General features: G+C 54.8%; 1 protein-coding gene across 1 annotated transcript in view; it reads left to right on the top strand.

Annotated features, from left to right (window-relative positions):
• SCARA3 (scavenger receptor class A member 3) overlaps window positions 1-16,791 on the top strand; it is a 43,112-nt gene that overhangs the window by 20,402 nt on the left and 5,919 nt on the right. Inside the window, exons 5-6 of the mRNA XM_067534033.1 lie at window positions 7,145-7,243; window positions 8,256-9,299. Coding sequence (XP_067390134.1) covers window positions 7,145-7,243; window positions 8,256-9,299 — 1,143 coding nt within the window. The remainder of the gene's footprint in view (window positions 1-7,144; window positions 7,244-8,255; window positions 9,300-16,791) is intronic.

Raw genomic sequence — 16,791 nt, 5'->3', positions numbered from 1 at the left:
GTAACTGGCTGGTTCTTGCCCAGGCGCCCAAGGTCAGATCTCCATGTGTGGGGTTGGGAAGGCATTTTCCGCCCAGCTCAGATTGGCAGGGACCTTCCTCCTCTGTGCGGGTCACTTGTTGGCGGTGCCTGGGTGTAGCTCAATTAATCAATTCCCTGCCATTGCAGGGGCCTCAGGCACCGGTGCGCCTCGGTCCCGCCTCTGATCTGCCTGGGGCACATGGGAGTCTTGTCCCCCGAGGCCATACTCCTTTGGTTGTTGGGTTGAGCATGCGGGTGCTGGGTGGGGCTGGTGGCCTGTGATACACAACAGGTCAGCTGCTGGTTCTCCTTTGGCTCTGTGATGGGTGGAGAGAGCGATTTCCACGTCAGAAGTGACCTTAGCCTGTAAGATCCGCTGGGCAGAGATCTTGGGCTCTCGAGTCCTGGCTGCCCTGCTCCCGGCGCAGCCATTTACCACCAATGCCGAGCGCGTGCCAGGTGCCACCCTCCCGATTCACCCCCCTTTGCACTGGTGCCATGAAGCCTGGCCTCTCTTTTTCGTGCCCTGGTGTTCTTGGGGTGCTATAGAAGCAACCCCGCCTCCGCTCGCCTCGCGTTGCTGCGGAAAAGCCAGCAGTTTTGGCCAGCCCCTAGCGTGGCTGACAGGGGGGCCATCTCCCTGCGGGCCTCATGTGGCGCTGTCATGGGGCCGCCGCTCGCCGCCGGCGCGTCCAGGTCAGAGAGGGTCGCTCGCGCCCTCTCGGTTGGGAACGTGGCCCTCTGGCCAGCTCACCCCTTAGACCACCCCTTCTGGGGTTACAAAGCCCCACCAGACCCCTGTCCAGATGCTCTTGCCAGCTGGCGTTCAGCCCCTCCTCGGGCTCGGTGTCACTACACTAGTGGCTGGCCGGGGAACCCAGGCCTGCCCGCTACCGGGGTTCCAGCACAGGGACCCTTCTACCAGCAATCCTGGGCCACAGCCCCATCTTGCTGTTTCCCTGGGCTGCCTTCCCACCAGCCCTCCCTGTCTTCTCTTTCCGCCTTCACCACGGGAGCCTCCTCTACTTCCCAGCCGCCTGCCAGCTGCTTTACTCCAGGGCAGGATCGGATCCCAGGCGTCCCTGTCTTCTGGATTTCCTCCTTGTTCCTGGGGGCGACTGCAGGTTCCTGCCCCTGCCGCCCCCTTCTGCTTTCAGCCTCTTGGCTTAACAGTGCCGGCCCAGCCCTTTCCCAGTCGGGCTTCGCTCTCATTTAACCCTTCCCCTCTCAGGGGTCGCCAGGTAACCTCACCGGCCCCTCAGGCCCTCCTTGGACTCTGTCAGGGCTGGTGTGGGGTGCACACCCCATCCCAGGCACCCGTCGCCATGGTAACTGAGCACCTCACAATCTTCAGTGTATTTATCCTCACAATCCCCCTGCGAGGCAGCGCAGGGCTGTTATCCCCATTGTACAGATGAGGTAACTGAGGCACAGAGAGACTAAGTGACTCCCCCGAGGTCACACAGGGAGATGGTAGCAGAGCAGGGACTTCTACCCAGGTCCCCCCAGTTCTAGACTGGAGGCCTAACCACTGGGCCAGCCTTTCTCATGTGGGACCTGCAGTGCATTTGGTTTTGAATTTAATCATAAATGACCCTTTACACTTGCCCAATGACCCCATCACAGGTCCTCAGTGGGATTTGAACCCGGGATCCTCTGTCCCCTGCCCCTTGAGCTAAGGAAGCAGCTCAGTTAACTGGTAGCAGTAGTAGGCTACTGTTTACCCTAGTGTATCACATGCTCTCCTTGCTAGGGGCAGCTCAGGCTTAGTCTTACGCAGAGCCCTGCCCTGTACCAGCCTCCGTCGCGGCTCCTCGGCAGCCTGCGAACCGAGGACCTGCCACACAGACCTCTGCCCCTCACGCTACCCTCCCCCTCAGCAGCGCTGCAGCAAACCATCGCCCGCAGATTCACTAATGAGGCCTCCGCAAACCCCTGGGAGGTACCAGGGCCTCCCTTTCGTTGCTGTGGCCCAGAGCGGCGAGGGGACATGGCTGAGGTCACACCGCAAGTCGGTGGCTGAGGCAGGAATGGCGCGCAAGACAACGCTGGCCCTATAAAAGGGGGACTTACGGCCCCCCCTCGGGGAAGCTCCCTGCACCTGATGGGGGAAGGTCAGAGATTGCAAGGCCAGGAGGGACCGTCGTGAACATCTCGTCCGACCTCCTGGATAACACAGACCAGAGACCCTCACCCTGAGAATTCCCAGAGCAGAGTTTGTAGGAAAACAGCCCATCTTGATTTAAAAATTCTCGCCGATGGAGAAGCCACCATGGCTCTTGGTAAATTGTTCCAGTGGTTAGTTACCCTCCCTGCTAAAAAATTATCTCCAAGTCTGAATTTTTCTAGCTTCAGTTTCTGGTCATTGGGTCGGGTCAGACCTTTCCCTGCTGGATCGAAGAGCCCATGTAGGTACGTACAGACTAGAATCAAGTTACCCCCACCCGGCTCTTTGTCAGGCTAAATAGATTGAGCTCCTTGAGGCTAGCACTACAAGGGAAATTGTCGAATCCTTTGATCATTCTCGTGGCTCTTCTCTGAACCCTTCTCCAATTAATCAACATCCTTCTTAATCGTGGGCACCAGAACTCGACACGGGGTTCCAGCAGCGGTGGCACCCGTGCTAAATACAGAGGTAAAATAACTTCTCTGCGCCTACTGGAGATTCCCCTGTTCGTGCATCATCCCAGGATCGCATTAGCCCTTTTGCACACAGCATCTCACTGGGAGCTCATGTTCCGCTGATTATCCACCACAACCCCCAAATCTTTTTCAGAGTCTCTGCTTCCCAGGGTAGAGTCCCCCATCATGTAACGGCTGCTTTTTGGAGCAGCTATTCCTGGATCCCACAAGAGGAGAGGCAATTCTTGATTTACTCCTAAGTGGAGCACAGGATCTGGTCCAAGAGGTGAATATAGCTGAACCGCTTGGTAATAGTGACCATAACATAATAAAATTTAACATCCCGGAGGGGAGGGGGACACCAAAGCAGGCCACCACGGTAGCATTTAACTTCAGAGAGGGGAACAAATATGAGGAAGTTGCTTGCACAGAAATTAAAAGGTACAGTGCCAAAAGTGAAATCCCTGCAAGCTGCATGGAAACTTTTTAAAGACACCGTAATAGAGGCTCAATTTTAATGTATACCCCAAATTAAAAAACATAGTAAGAGAGCCAAAAAAGTGCCACCGTGGCTAACCAACAAAATAAAAGAAGCAATTAGAGGCAAAAAGGCATCCTTTAAAAAGTGGGAGTTAAATCCTATTGAGGAAAATAGAAAGGAGCATAAACTCTGGCAAATGAAGTGTAAAAATATAATTAGGAAGGCTGAAAAAGAATTTGAGGAACAGCTAGCCAAAGACACAACTTAACAGCAAAACAATTTTAACTACATCAGAAGCAGGAAGCTGCTAAACAAGCAGTGGGGCCACCAGATGATCGAGATGCTAAAGCAGCACTCAAGGAAGATAAGGCAATTGCAGAGAAACTAAATGAATTCTTTGCATCAGTCTTCATGGCTGAGGACGTGAGGGAGATTCCTGAACCTGAACCATTCTTTTTAGGTGACAAATCTGACAGATTGAGGAGTCATTAGAGGAGGTTTTGGAACAAATCGATAAATTAAACAGTAATAAGTCACCAGGACCAGAGGGGATCCACCCAAGAGTTCTGAAGGAACTCAAATGTGAAATTGCAGAACTACTAACTGTGGTATGTAACCGATCATTTAAATCCGCTTCTATACCAGATGAGTGGAGAATAGCTAATGTGACGCCAATTTTTAAAAAAGAGGTGATGCCGGCAATTACAAGCAAATTTAGGTTGAAACTATAGTAAAGAACCGAATTATCAGACACATCGATGAATACGATTTGTTGGGGGAAGAGTCAACATGGCTTTTGTGAAGGGAAATCACGCCTCACCAATCTACTAGAATTCTTTGAGGGGATCAACAAGCGTGTGGACAAGGGTGATCCAATGGATATAGTGTAATTAGATTTTCAGAAAGCCTTTGACAAGGTCCCTCACCAAAGGCTCTGAAGCAAAGTAAGTGGCCGTGGGATAAGAGGCAAGATCCTCCTGTTATCCAAATAACAAATATCACAGGATCTTTTTCAGGGGATAAGGCCACATTTATTGTGAATACAGAAATTTGGTCAATAGTATCAATAATGCAAATACCAATAAAACAGTATCAACACTGTAACAATATCAATATTGTGCCTTATCTAGTGATTACAAATACAGAGACTCTTGCTAATAAAGTATACTTCATTGACACATGTTTTAATTGGTACTTTCATTCACACTCAGACACACATACACAGACAGGGAGACAGACAAACACACACAGGGGTCTCACAGATGTTACAGTTACCAGCCTCTTGGTGCTCATGGTAGTCACTGGCCAGGTGACTGCAGCACGAGGGTGAGGAGCACGGTTCTGCCGATGCACACCGGTACTCCTGGATGGTTGGTGATGTAGACCCGAACCTCCAGCCTTCATCTTTCTGTCCCAATTTATAGGGAAAAGATCCCATGTAAGTCTATGGGTTTTGCTCTGTCATGCTGCATTTGCATTTGGTGTGATCCTTAATCACCCACATTGTTGCAAGCCTGATCAGATTTTGTTCTTTGAAGTGGGCTGACTCCAAAGTTATCAGGGTGGACTCCTCTTCGGCCAGTTGAGTGGTAAAAGTTATTATCTTCGCTCCTTTCGTCCTCCCTCAAACGTTTGAGGTGAGGCTGGTGTTTTCTTCATCATGTTTCCACATCCCTTACTCAGACCAATTGTTCAATCACTCGCCCTGTCTACACCCACCTCAATTGCTCAGCCATTCACACTCCAATCACTCAGTGCCAACGCCTCGCTGAAGAACTTACATGTCTTTTAAAGCAAACATTATTTCATTTTTGACTTAAGCACATATAAAATAGGATCTTTACAAATATTCTGAAAGTGGGTGAAATCAACAGATAAAATTGTCAGAGGAGTGGTTTTACAAATAATCTTAAAACAGATAGAATTGTTCAAAGTAAAGACAGACTGGAATTATTACTAAATAATATGATTTGGAACCATGTCAAACTGGAATGTAGGACTTACAGAGAATAGTTTAGACAAAAATCTGGGATCTCTTGTTCCAATGATATGCAGTAAATGAGTATTTTAAGAAGACTAAAGTGAACATTTCAAAGGGTAGAACAATAGGAGTCAGTTGAGGTTTTAGCTTTTGATTAAAGGTGCAGTGTGTCAGGCTGAAGTGCCCCTTGGTAGGAAGGGGTGGGGGTGTTTGTGGCTCTGTTCGTTTATGCATTTCATAAAAACAGGGCCAACACCCCTGGATCGGTAACTGGTTAAAAGACAGGAAACAAAGGGTCGGAATAAATGGTCAGTTTTCAGAATGGAGAAAGGTGGATTCTCCCAGGGGTCTGTGCTGGGACCAGCACTGTTCAACATACTCATAAATGATCAGGAAAAAGAGGTAAACAATGAGGTGGCAAAATTTGCAGAGGATACAAAACTACTCAAGATAGGTAAGTCCAAAGCAGACTGCGAAGAGTTACAAAGGGATCTCACAAAACTGGGTGAGTGGGCAACAAAATGGCAGATGAAATTCAATGTTGATAAATGCAAAGTAATGCACATTGGAAAACATAATCCCAGCTGTACATATGAAATGATGGGGTCTAAGTTAGCTCTTCCCGCTCAAGAAAGAGATCTTGGAAACACTGTGGATAGTTCTCTGAAAACATCCACTCAATGTGCAGTGGCAATCAAAAAAGCTAACTGAGTATTGGGAATCATTAGGAAAGGGATAGATAATAAGAGAGAAAATATCATATTGCCTCTTTATAAATCGTTGATATATCCACATCCTTAATATTGTGTGCAGATCTGGTCACCCCATCTCAAAAAAGATATATTGGAACTGGAAAAGGTACAGGAAAGGGCAACTAAAATGAATAGGGGGTATGGAAAATTTTCCATATGAGGAGAGATTAATAAGACTGGGGCTTTTCAGCTTGGAAAAGACACAAAGAAGGGAGGAGATGATAGAGGTCTATAAAATCATTACTGGTGTGGAGAAAGTAAATAAAGAAGTGTTATTTACTCCTTCTCATAACACTAGAACTAGGGGTCACCAAATGAAATGAATAGGCAGCAGGTTTAAAACGAACAAAAGGAAGTATTTCTTCACACAATGCACAGTCAACCTGTGGAACTCCTTGCCAGAGGATGTTGTGAAGGCCTAGACTATAACCAGGTTCAAAAAAGAACTAGATAAGTTCATAGATAGGTCCATTAATGGCTATTAGCCAGCTCTTTTAAAACGCTTGAACCTGCTGATTTAGACATCTGAAACTTTAGTAGCTGCTGTTTAACATCCTCCTGAGATACCAATGGAATGGAAAGAGTGTTATCACCATCATATGTTGAGACTGAATCATCTGCTTTTTCCCAAATAGAGAATAGAAATATTTATTGAACACTTCTGCCTTTTCTACATTACTATTGACTGTCTACTATTTCCATCCATTGTCAGGATTTTTTTTGTTTCTAATATACTTAGAAAAACTCCTTATTATCCTTAACTCAGCTGGCCATGGATTTCTCCATGTGTCCCTTTGAGTCCCTTATAATTTTTCCACAATACCTAGCTTCTGATTTATTTTCATTACTGTCAACTTTCCCTTTCTTCCATTTGTTATATGTTCCAAAGATTAAAGGCCCTAACCTTAGCTGGTGTAAATTGATGTATTTAAGACCCAGCTTGACAAAGCCCTGGCTGGGATGATTTAGTTGGGGTTGGTCCTGCTTTGAGCAGGGGGTTGGACTAGATACCTCCTGGGGTCCCTGCCAACCCTAATCTTCTAGGATTCTATACCAGCTGGGGCCCCATTGATTTCAGTGCAGTGTCACCTGTTTCTACCCGCTGGGGATCTGGCCCAAAATGTCTGCTATGCTAATGCTAAAACCAACTAACAGCTCTTTCCATCAGAAGAGAATCCTTTTCGGTCAGTCTGGTTTCCAGAACGGTGTCATTATTCACGCACTTTCCCTGAAAGAGCCGAAAGCACCGGCGCATCCCCATGTTACCAGTTCTCTCTCTTCCCCGCAGTCTTTAAGAAGGTCAATTCCATAGCGGATGATGTCAGCTCAGCCCAGACCTACTATGAGAAGAAGATCGTGTCTGTCCAGGAGAACCTCCAGGAACTCGGTGAGTGTTCTGGTCCCACGGAGAACGGGCCTCATGGTATCTCCTGGCCCCGGGCTCTGCGAACCCTCTGGCGGCAGAGTGACCCTGGGAGTTCAGAGATTTTGCATTGGCACTAGTTGGATGGGATGGTGAGTCTGCGGGGGGGTGATCAGCAGGGCCCAAGCATCATTTTTTCGGGCCCAGTACAAACATGTAACACGGGCCCCCTCCCACACACGTTCCACCCTCCCTCAGCCCAGACAGACAATCTCAGGAGCCATGAACATGGTAATGGGGGTTGCAGCCTGGGCCGGGCTCCCCAGGGCCTCCGGAACCTGATAAGGTGTACCCCTTTTCCCCCTGTGGGGGCCCTGGTGATCAGTGGTGCAAGCACCACATGGGAAGGGCAGTTCTGCGACTGGTCAGGAGTGGAAGCTGCTGTTTGCTCTTGGAGATGGAAGAGGGCTGCCTTAGGGAAGTCTCACCGAGCCTTCGGTGTGAGCGTCTGTCCTGGCCGGAGGAAGAACTAGGGGCAAGTCCGAGAAGTCTGTTGGGGAGGGGGGGGGGAGATCTGCATCTCTCCCACGATTTCCTTGTACGAGTTCCCCTAGGAAACGTGGGAAAGCTGGATAATAATAACACCCCTGCACACATTCTGTGGGTAGATGGCAAAGTGTGTTCCAAAGGTAGGTTAAGTATCACTATCCCTGTTTTACATGTGGGGGAAACTGAGGCCCGGAGTGGGTAGGTGACTTTTCCAAGGCCATGCAGGAAGTCAGTGTCGGAGCTGGGATTAGAACCCAGGCCATCCTGGTTCCCAGCTTCCCCCGCTGATTTTTAGTTAGCCCCCTTGTAGCGCAGCAGTACCCGTGTCCGACGAGCCATGATCCTAGAGCACAGGGAGGGAAGAACGTGGAAAGGGCCACGCAGACACCCTGGTCTAGTCCAAGGGGGAGTGTTTCCAATCTCTGCAGCTGACCCGGGTGATGCTGCTCAGCGCACGGCGTGACAGAGCCATCTCTCTCTCGTTCAGATCAGAAATCCTCGGGGAACTGCTCCTTCTGCCACGACACGGGGCAGCTGGGGCAGGAGATAAGCAAGTTGCAGGAGGAGCTGGAGGAGATCCAGAAGATGCTCTTGGTCCAGGAGATCCTGCTGGACCGGACCTCACAGAGCTACCAGCAGCTGTCATCCGCCAGCAGCAAGATCACCAGCGAGACGGACGGCTGCTCGTTCTCCATCCGGCAAGTCAACCAGACCTTGGGGCATTTCCTAGCCCAGGTGAGAGGCTGGCAGGCGGCCACCTCGGGGCTAGAGGACTCCCTGAAGGGGCTGCTGCAGGAACGGTACGACATCAAGGCGGCCGTGGAGCAGATGAACTTCACGGTGGGGCAGACCTCGGAGTGGATCCACGCCATCCAGCGGAAGACGGACGAGGAGACGCTGACGCTGCAGAAGATGGTGACCGAGTGGCAGAACTACACCCGGCTCTTCGGGAGCCTGAGGGCCACCTCCTCCAAGACCAGTGAGCTGGTCAAGAGCATCCAGGCCAGCCTCAGCGCGGCCTCGCAGAGGATCGGCCAGAACTCGGAAGGCATGCATGACCTGGTGCTGCAGGTGATGGGGCTGCAGCTGCAGCTGGACAACATCTCCTCCTTCCTGGACGACCAGGAGGAGAACATGCACGACCTGCAGTACCACGCCCGGTACGCCCAGAACCGGACCGCGGAGCGGTTCGAGACCCTGGAGGGGCGCATGACCTCCCACGAGATCGAGATCAGCACCATCTTCACCAACATCAACGCCACGGACAGCCACGTGCACAGCATGCTGAAGTACCTGGATGACGTGCGGCTCTCCTGCACCCTGGGCTTCCACTCCCACGCCGAGGAGCTGTACTACCTGAACAAGTCCGTCAGCCTCATGCTGGGCGCCACGGACCTGCTGCGGGAGCGGTTCAGCCTGCTCAGCGCCCGGCTGGACTTCGACATCCGGAACCTGTCCATGGTCATGGAGGAAATGAAAGCGGTGGACGTCAGGCACGGGGCGGTCCTGCGCAACGTCACCGTCTTGCGAGGTGAGTCACGCAGGGGGCGCGTCCTGTCCGGGGCTGGAACCTGAGCAGCCCAGCGCCGAAGGACCACGCCCGGGGGCAGAAGAAGTGGCAGGTTCGTGTGTGGCTGTGACCGAGGTGAATGTGGGCAGACACCAGGGAGCCTGGAGGGGAAACTGAGGCAGCAGACCGGTGACACAAAGAGGGCAGTGGGCTCTGGTCTGGGTCTGAACCAGAGCACTTTGGAGGCAGACACGGTTTTTTGGAAGTTTCCTGGGCCATCGGTTCAGCCGCAAATAGCTCAGGGCCAGAGTTTGGAAGGCGGCGAGTGATTTGTGGTGTCTGACCTGAGGCATTGGAGAGAGCCTGGCTCCCGGCGGCTGGGCTCAGCAATTCCAGCAAAGCTGGGCCCTTGGTGGTGTCTCCAGCCGGGCTCCCCACGGCCCCCGCTGGGCTCAGCGCTGCGCCAGGCTCTGCACCTCAGAGACGCCGGCTGAGCGGGAAACCGCGGCTCCCGCGTGAACCCACCTGTCACAAACGCACACGTCACAGCGCACCTCCCCGGAGCCCTCTGCCCCCACAACCACACACCGTGATACACACCCACGTCACAACGCGTCCCCCCACTCACACTCCAACGCCCCTTCCCCACCACACACATTCACACACACACTAACACACACACATCACAACACATCCCCCACTCACACCCCAACGCCCTTTCCCCACCACACACACACACAGTAACACACACATCCCCCACTCACACCCCAACGCCCCTCCCCCCCCCACTCACCCACACACCATAACACACACACGTCACAACGCATCCCACCACTCACACCCCCAACACCCCGTCCCCTCACACCTGCACACACTCACCCACACACCATAACATACGCACACATCACAATGAATCCACGCGCACACCCAACCCCCCTCTACCTCACACCCACATACACACACACATCCCAACAAACATCCAACACCCCCATGCCCACACCCACCCACATATCACAATGCACTCCCCACACAATCCTCCTTCCCCCCACACCCACACACATTCACAACACACACACCCAACCTCCCCTCCCCGCACAGCTCACACACACAACACACGTGTGCACACATTACAACACACACCCTGACCCCATCCCCCCACTCCCGCATACATCCCTCCACATATCATAATGCACACACAGTGCAACACACACACAGCCCCCCTCTCCTCCACAACACAAACACGCTCACATCACCACACACACACGCAGCCCTGCCCTCCCCCACATATCATCACACACACGTGCGTGCTGTGACTGGCACCCCATGGCCTCGCTCGGCAGACAGGCCGGGCGTTCAACGGGCGACCCTCACGACAGGGGGTTGCCACTGGTGGGGGCTGGGGCAGGCCGGCAGGGGGCAGCGTGGGGGTGGCCTGCGTGGGATCTGCCCCGGCTGAGCCTGTTCTGTGGCTACCCAGGGGCCTTCGCTCCCAGGGCACCTGCTCGAAACTCCCTTAGGGCAACACGGCCAGGTGCGCTGACAATCCCTGCCGAGGCCGGGGGGCGGGGGTCCCCGGGGCGTGCAGGAAGCTGGTGGAGCTCCCCACACTCCCTCCCCCACCGTCGCATTGAAGGGGTCACTTTGGCCTTCCTCGAGCCCTGCTCTTCGCCATTAGCTGCGGGGCACTGACCGTCTTGCCTGCCCTCCGGGCTGCCTCTGGAGCCGGGGAGCCGGGAGGGGCAAAGGATCAGCCTTCCGCAGTGGATGTGCAGAGGGCAGGGCAGAGCTGGCCACGCACCTGGCTCCGCGGAGCTCATGGTGCCACCACGAGGCTGGGCTGCAGGACCCAGCAAGTTTGCAGATGACACTAAGCTGGGGGGAGTGGTAGATACCCTGGAGGGTAGGGATAGGATACAGAGTGACCTAGACAAATTAGAGGACTGGGCCAAAAGAAATCTGATGAGGTTCAACAAGGACAAGTTCCTGCACTTAGGATGGAAGAATCCCATGCACAGCTACAGACTGGGGACCGATGAGCTAGGCAGCAGCTCTGCAGAAAAGGACCTGGGGGTACAGTGGATAAGAAGCTGGATATGAGTCAGCAGTGTGCCCTGGTTGCCAAGAAGGCTAATAGCATATTGGGCTGCATTAGTAGGAGTATTGGCAGCAGATCGCGGGAAGTGATTATTCCCCTCTATTCGGCATTGGTGAGGTCACATTTGGAATATTATGTCCAGTTTTGGGCCCCCCCCCCAAAAAAAAAGTTGTGGACAAGTTGGAGAGAGTACAGTGGAGGGCAACAAAAATGATGAGGGGGCTGGAGCACAAGACTTATGAGGAGAGGCTGAGGGAACTGGGCTTGTTTAGTCTGCAGAAGAGAAGAATGAGGGGGGATTTGATAGCAGCCTTTAACTACCTGAAAGGGGGTTCCAGGGAGGATGGAGCTAGGCTGTTCTCGGTGGTGGCAGATGACAGAACAAGGAGCAACGGTCTCAAGTTGCAGGGCGGGAGGTCTAGGTTGGACACTAGGAAAAAGTTTTTTACTAGGAGGGTGGTGAAGCACTGGAATGGGTTACCTAGGAGGGTGCGGGAATCTCCATCCTTAGAGGTTTTTAAGGCCCAGCTTGACAAAGCCCTGGCTGGGATGGTTTAGCTGAGGTTGGTCCTGCTTTGAGCAGGGGTTGGACTAGAAACCTCCTGAGGTCTCTGCCAACCCTCATCTGCTAGGATTCTATGACTCTCGCTCAGCCGTGGACCACCCAGCCCTTCCAGGCGTGGGGGCGTGCATGGGCTGACCTCAGCGGCATTGTTACAGGCTCGCCCGCTCCTCTACTGTCATTCCCGGGTTCCTCCTGGCTCACCCGGCTTCCTCTCTCTTTCTGTCCCCAGTTTTATTATGCCCCATGGGGTCACCGGATTGGTCCCGTCTCAGGCACCAGGGCCAGGCTGGGACATTCCCCACAGCCAGCCTGGCCCCCGCATGGACGTACAAGATTAAATCAGGGCTGATTCCCAGAAAGAGCTGATGGGAAGAGCTGCCACCCCCAGATTTTTTTCCTGCCACTGCAATCCCCAGGAACCAGGTGGCATTTTCCTGGATGCCACCCGCTGGCAGCTCACCTGGCAGCAAGCCACTTCCGTCCCTCCAGTCATTTCTGTTCTAGAGCCTTCGGCCTCCGCCTCCCTACTCCATTGACGGGACCGATCGGGGCTGGTGCCTTTAATTAAGGTAACTCGCGCTGGCCAAGAGCTGGCTCCCCCGTTAGTTGCCCACTCCCAGGACTAATTCGGCCCTGGGCCAGCTCAGCGATGCCTCCGTCCTGTCCTTCCCCTGGTGTCTGATTGAGGAGCCCGTGTCCCCTGCGTTTTCTAAAGACCGAGGGACTCACGCGGCAGGGGTGAGGCTTAGTAGCGTCAGGTGCTGCTGGGGTGACGTGCTTGTAAAGCGGGCGTTGGGTTAGTCCCTCTCGGGGCTGCCCTGCTTGCAGGATAATAGCCTACTACTGCTGCCTCCCCAGGGGAGTTACCCCAGCACCTCAGGCAGGGGAGGTCGGAGCTGCATGCCCTGGGTTCAAACCCCGCCGACGATTTACACCCGTCCTTGGCAGGCTGCTCGGAGCAGGGGCTGAAAATCAGCGTTAGCTCCCTTCTGCTGTGACCCATGCTGTGGGTCAGGGGGCAGTGGCGGGGGAACCCCTGGAGAGAGCAAATCTTTGGCTGGCTAACGTGTCTCTGGATTTCCCTACTGCGCCCACTGCAGCAGTGTCAGGGCCCGGCCCTTTGTGGGCAAGTGTTGCCCTAAGGGAGTTTCGAGCAGGTGCCCTGGGAACGAAGGCCCCTGGGTAGCCACAGAACAGCCTCAGCCGGGGCAGATTTCACCCGGGCTGCCCCCACGCTGCCCCCTGCCGGCCTGCCCCAGCCCCCACCGGCAGCAACCCCGGGGCATGCGGAGGGAGAAACGAGTCACGCCATTTGCATCCCCGGCCTTTCTGCCAAGACGGGCAAGGGGATGCCAGTCTGGGGGCGGGGGCTGTGCTGTGTGGGGCGGGTGGTTTGCGATCTGTGTGTGTTACGAGGTGGGGGGTGGGGGGGTGTAGAGGGGGGGTTACTTTGTGGTGTGTGGGTGCCAGCCCTGTTTTCAGTAGGGAGCAGGGAAGGCCGCGGTTTCCCTCGCAGCTGGCGGCTCGTCCGTGTGGCACCCAGGGCGGCAGCGGTAACCCCGACTGCCCTGGGCCGAGAGTGGCTGGAGACCTGACCTGGGGCCTGCTTTGCTGAAAGCGCTGCGCTTCCCCTTTCCCCCCCCCCCGCTGAAACTGGGCCCTTTAATGCGTCTCATGCCGGGCACCAAAGACAGCTCCTCACTTCTGAAATCTCAGCCCTGCGATTTTAGCGGCAGAATCGGGGGCCCGAGAACCCCCCGAAAGTCAGTGTCTGCAGCCCAAAACCTCCAGTTCAAGACAGGTCCTGGAGTCAGCCCCCCCACTTCAGGTCACCTGTCTGCTGCCTCAGTTTCCCCTTCTGCGTTCCCTGGTGAAAGCCCCCAGGCTCGAACGGTTCAAGGCACAACTTCTTCGGTTGTGGGCCCGTCTTGGCTGGTTCGGAGCTGGCTGGCGCACGGCAAACCGCCGCCGTCGACTGGCTGGGATCCAGGCGGCGTTCTGTCACTTACCATCTGTCAGTGCCATTTCCCTCTCCACAGAGCATTTGTAAAACGGAAGAGGGGCTGGTGGGGGGGACAGGGCTTAGCAGACAAGGAAAGCTCCCGGTCAGGGAATGGGGTATGCCAGCTACTGCCACATCTGACACTGGCAGAGGCCTGTCATCGGGGGTGACCTGAGACGTATTTTGCCATTGCTACGTCCTCAAATGTCAATTTCTTATTCAAACCCAGAGGGAATTCCCACGGGTGGGACTGGAGTCTTGCGGGAATCTTTACTGGGATGAAGCTCGATCTCCCCCAGTCTGGTGACCGTTCAAATACTTTCCTGGACGCGTTCCTTTTAAAACCCCTCCTTTGACCACGGCCCTGGGGACGCTGACACAGGCCACGTCTACACTGGGCAGCGCAGAGGCGATTCTCGCTTGCTGTCATGGCGCGAGAGCACTAAAAATAAAGTGTGGCCGCGCTGCGTGTCTGCCCGGCCAAGCGGCTGCGCTGCGTTTTCAGCGCTCTCGCTTGAGGAGAGCTGGTGTGGGGATGTCTCCTCACACTGGGAATTACACCTCAGCTGGAAGTGGAGTCGGGCCCTCAGGAACTGGGGACAAGGAACTGTCTTCGGTCCTCTGTCCTTGGAGCAGGATCTTGTGCCCTCTCTGGGCGCTGTGATCCATCCGCTCTCTGCCTGCCTACGAGGAACCATGGGCTAGGACTTCCCCAGGCCCTGGTCTCCTCTTCACCCACATCCAGAGCCTTTTCCCTTTCTCTGGGTCTTTGAGGCCTCTGCCTGTGACATAGGACGCCTGAGATCTGGTTTCCTCACGCGTGTCTTCTGACTTCCAACTAGATAACCCTGGGCCATGCACCTGTGTCCCTGTCACCGGAGGGCCTGGGGAACACCTGGCCACTAGAAACGGCCTGAGGCCCAGCAGCTCATTTCGCTACTTTATTGCTTATTAGAGACTGGAAATCCTTCGGGGGGGTGGGGTGGGCTGGTGGTGAGAGGCCTGGATCGGAAACCACGCCCTGTAAATTCATTGGCGGCTAAACCAGAAAGGAGCCGGTTTTCCCGGCTCGGAGTCTGGAGCCTGCTGATGGAACAGGGGTCGCTCTGTCTGCACTGCCGCATTTCCGTCCCGTTATAGATGGGACAGCAGTGCCGGGAGCAGGGTCCGCCCAGAATGGTCTGCTGGGGCCCCCAGCATTGCCGCCCTGTGGGACAGGGGTGGGCACGGGGAACGTGGAGGCTGAGGGCACGGTAGGTTTCCAGCAGACTGACTGGTGCTTTGGCGGCGGTAAAAGCAATTGGAAACAGCTGAGCTGCCAAGCCCTATTTTAAAAGCAGTCTTGGGGTGCTGGGGGTAAAGGGGGGGCGTTTCGTGTTTCCCGGGGCTGTGTAGCACAGGGAGGAGGGGCGGGCATTGATGCAGCTGGGCGTGATGCCCTGGGGACCAGGCCGGGGGAATCTCATCCGGGGCAGAGCCCAGGTGCAGACACACGTGAGCGTGGCGTGTTTGAGACCCAGAGCTGAACTCGGCAGCCAGGGCCTATTTCAGGTTCAGCCCAGCACTGCCGTGTCTTGCTCTGAATCCCCAGTGATGAGAGGGGGCTGACCCCCACACAGGGGGTGCTATAGATAACACTATCATCAATACCCCCAGCAACTACAGAGCCTCCCTGTCCCCTGCCCCTCTTCCTCCCCCATCCTCCCTGTAACGGACAAGTGCCTGGCCCAGTCTCCCAGCTCAAATCCTTCCCCAGCCTAGTCACTATTCCCCTAGCTGCCCGTGCACAGACTTCCAACTCCCCAATCCCAGCTGTCGCCTCTCCCCACCCCTCCCCACGGCGGGCCTGCCTCCCCCAGCGGCTACGCCAACCCCCGCTCTCCTACAGAGGCTGGTATTTGGGTGGCGAGCCTGTGTGCCTTTTGGAAAACGCTTTGGGAACCTGCGGCGTGAAAGTCAGGGCATAGGAACTACCTTAGCCACCGCTGAAATGCAGCCGCCTCTGGGGTGGAGCCCAGCGGCTGGTTGGCAGCACACAGCAACACCCTGCAGTAAGGACAGGAGACAACTGCAGGAGGGATTATGGAAAGGGAGAACATTGCCCACGCTGGAAGTTGGCCAGGACACCAGGGTGCTATAGCCATGAAAAGCACGGGGGAACCTCCTGTTTATATCCTATGTTAGCTAACCCCCCCCAGCAGCATCTTGCAGTCCAGAGATAGAGCATGTGTCTATTGCTTAGAGCTGATGGGAGAGCAGGGGCTGATCCCAGCCTCCCCAGAGAGCAGGAGTGACCCCGGCACAAATACACCAGCCCGCCTGGCTGTCGGCCTTGTCGCTTATGGAAAAAGTGAGCAATGCGAAGCAAGCCAGGGACCTGGCAGGGCCAGACAGTAGGTGCAGCTCCTCCCACGAAAGCCCTAGCCTGAGACAGTGCCTGGCTGTGTGTCCCTCTGCCGGCGGGGCCGCTTGAGTCAACACATGACGGCATCTCTAACGGGCAGGCAGGATAAACAGGAGGAGTGGCAGGAGGTGGGCACCTCGCGCTTTCCCTTGCTCCTGCTGGTGGAATTCTCAGCCGTAAGCACGTTGCACAGAGCCGCTGGCAAATGCCCTGCTGCTGCACCGGGCTCGCTGCCCCGCTCGCCAACTGCTTAACGCCATGGCCAGGGTGAACACAGCGATTTACTGGCCAGCACCGCCACGGGCGTAGCAACTGATCAGACAGCAGCCGAAAACCAGCCCGCATAGAATCCTAGAAGATAGGGACCTCAGGAGGTATCTAGTCCCACCCCTGCTCAAAGCAGGGCCAACCTCAGCTAAACCATCCCAGCCAGGACTTTGTCAAGCC

The sequence above is a fragment of the Emydura macquarii genome, unplaced genomic scaffold (genome assembly GCF_026122565.2).
Source record: "Emydura macquarii macquarii isolate MOO-44397 ecotype Brisbane River unplaced genomic scaffold, CSIRO-AGI_Emac_v2 contig_3372, whole genome shotgun sequence".
NCBI lineage: Eukaryota > Metazoa > Chordata > Testudines > Chelidae > Emydura > Emydura macquarii.
This window is presented reverse-complemented; position numbering and strand designations above follow the sequence as displayed.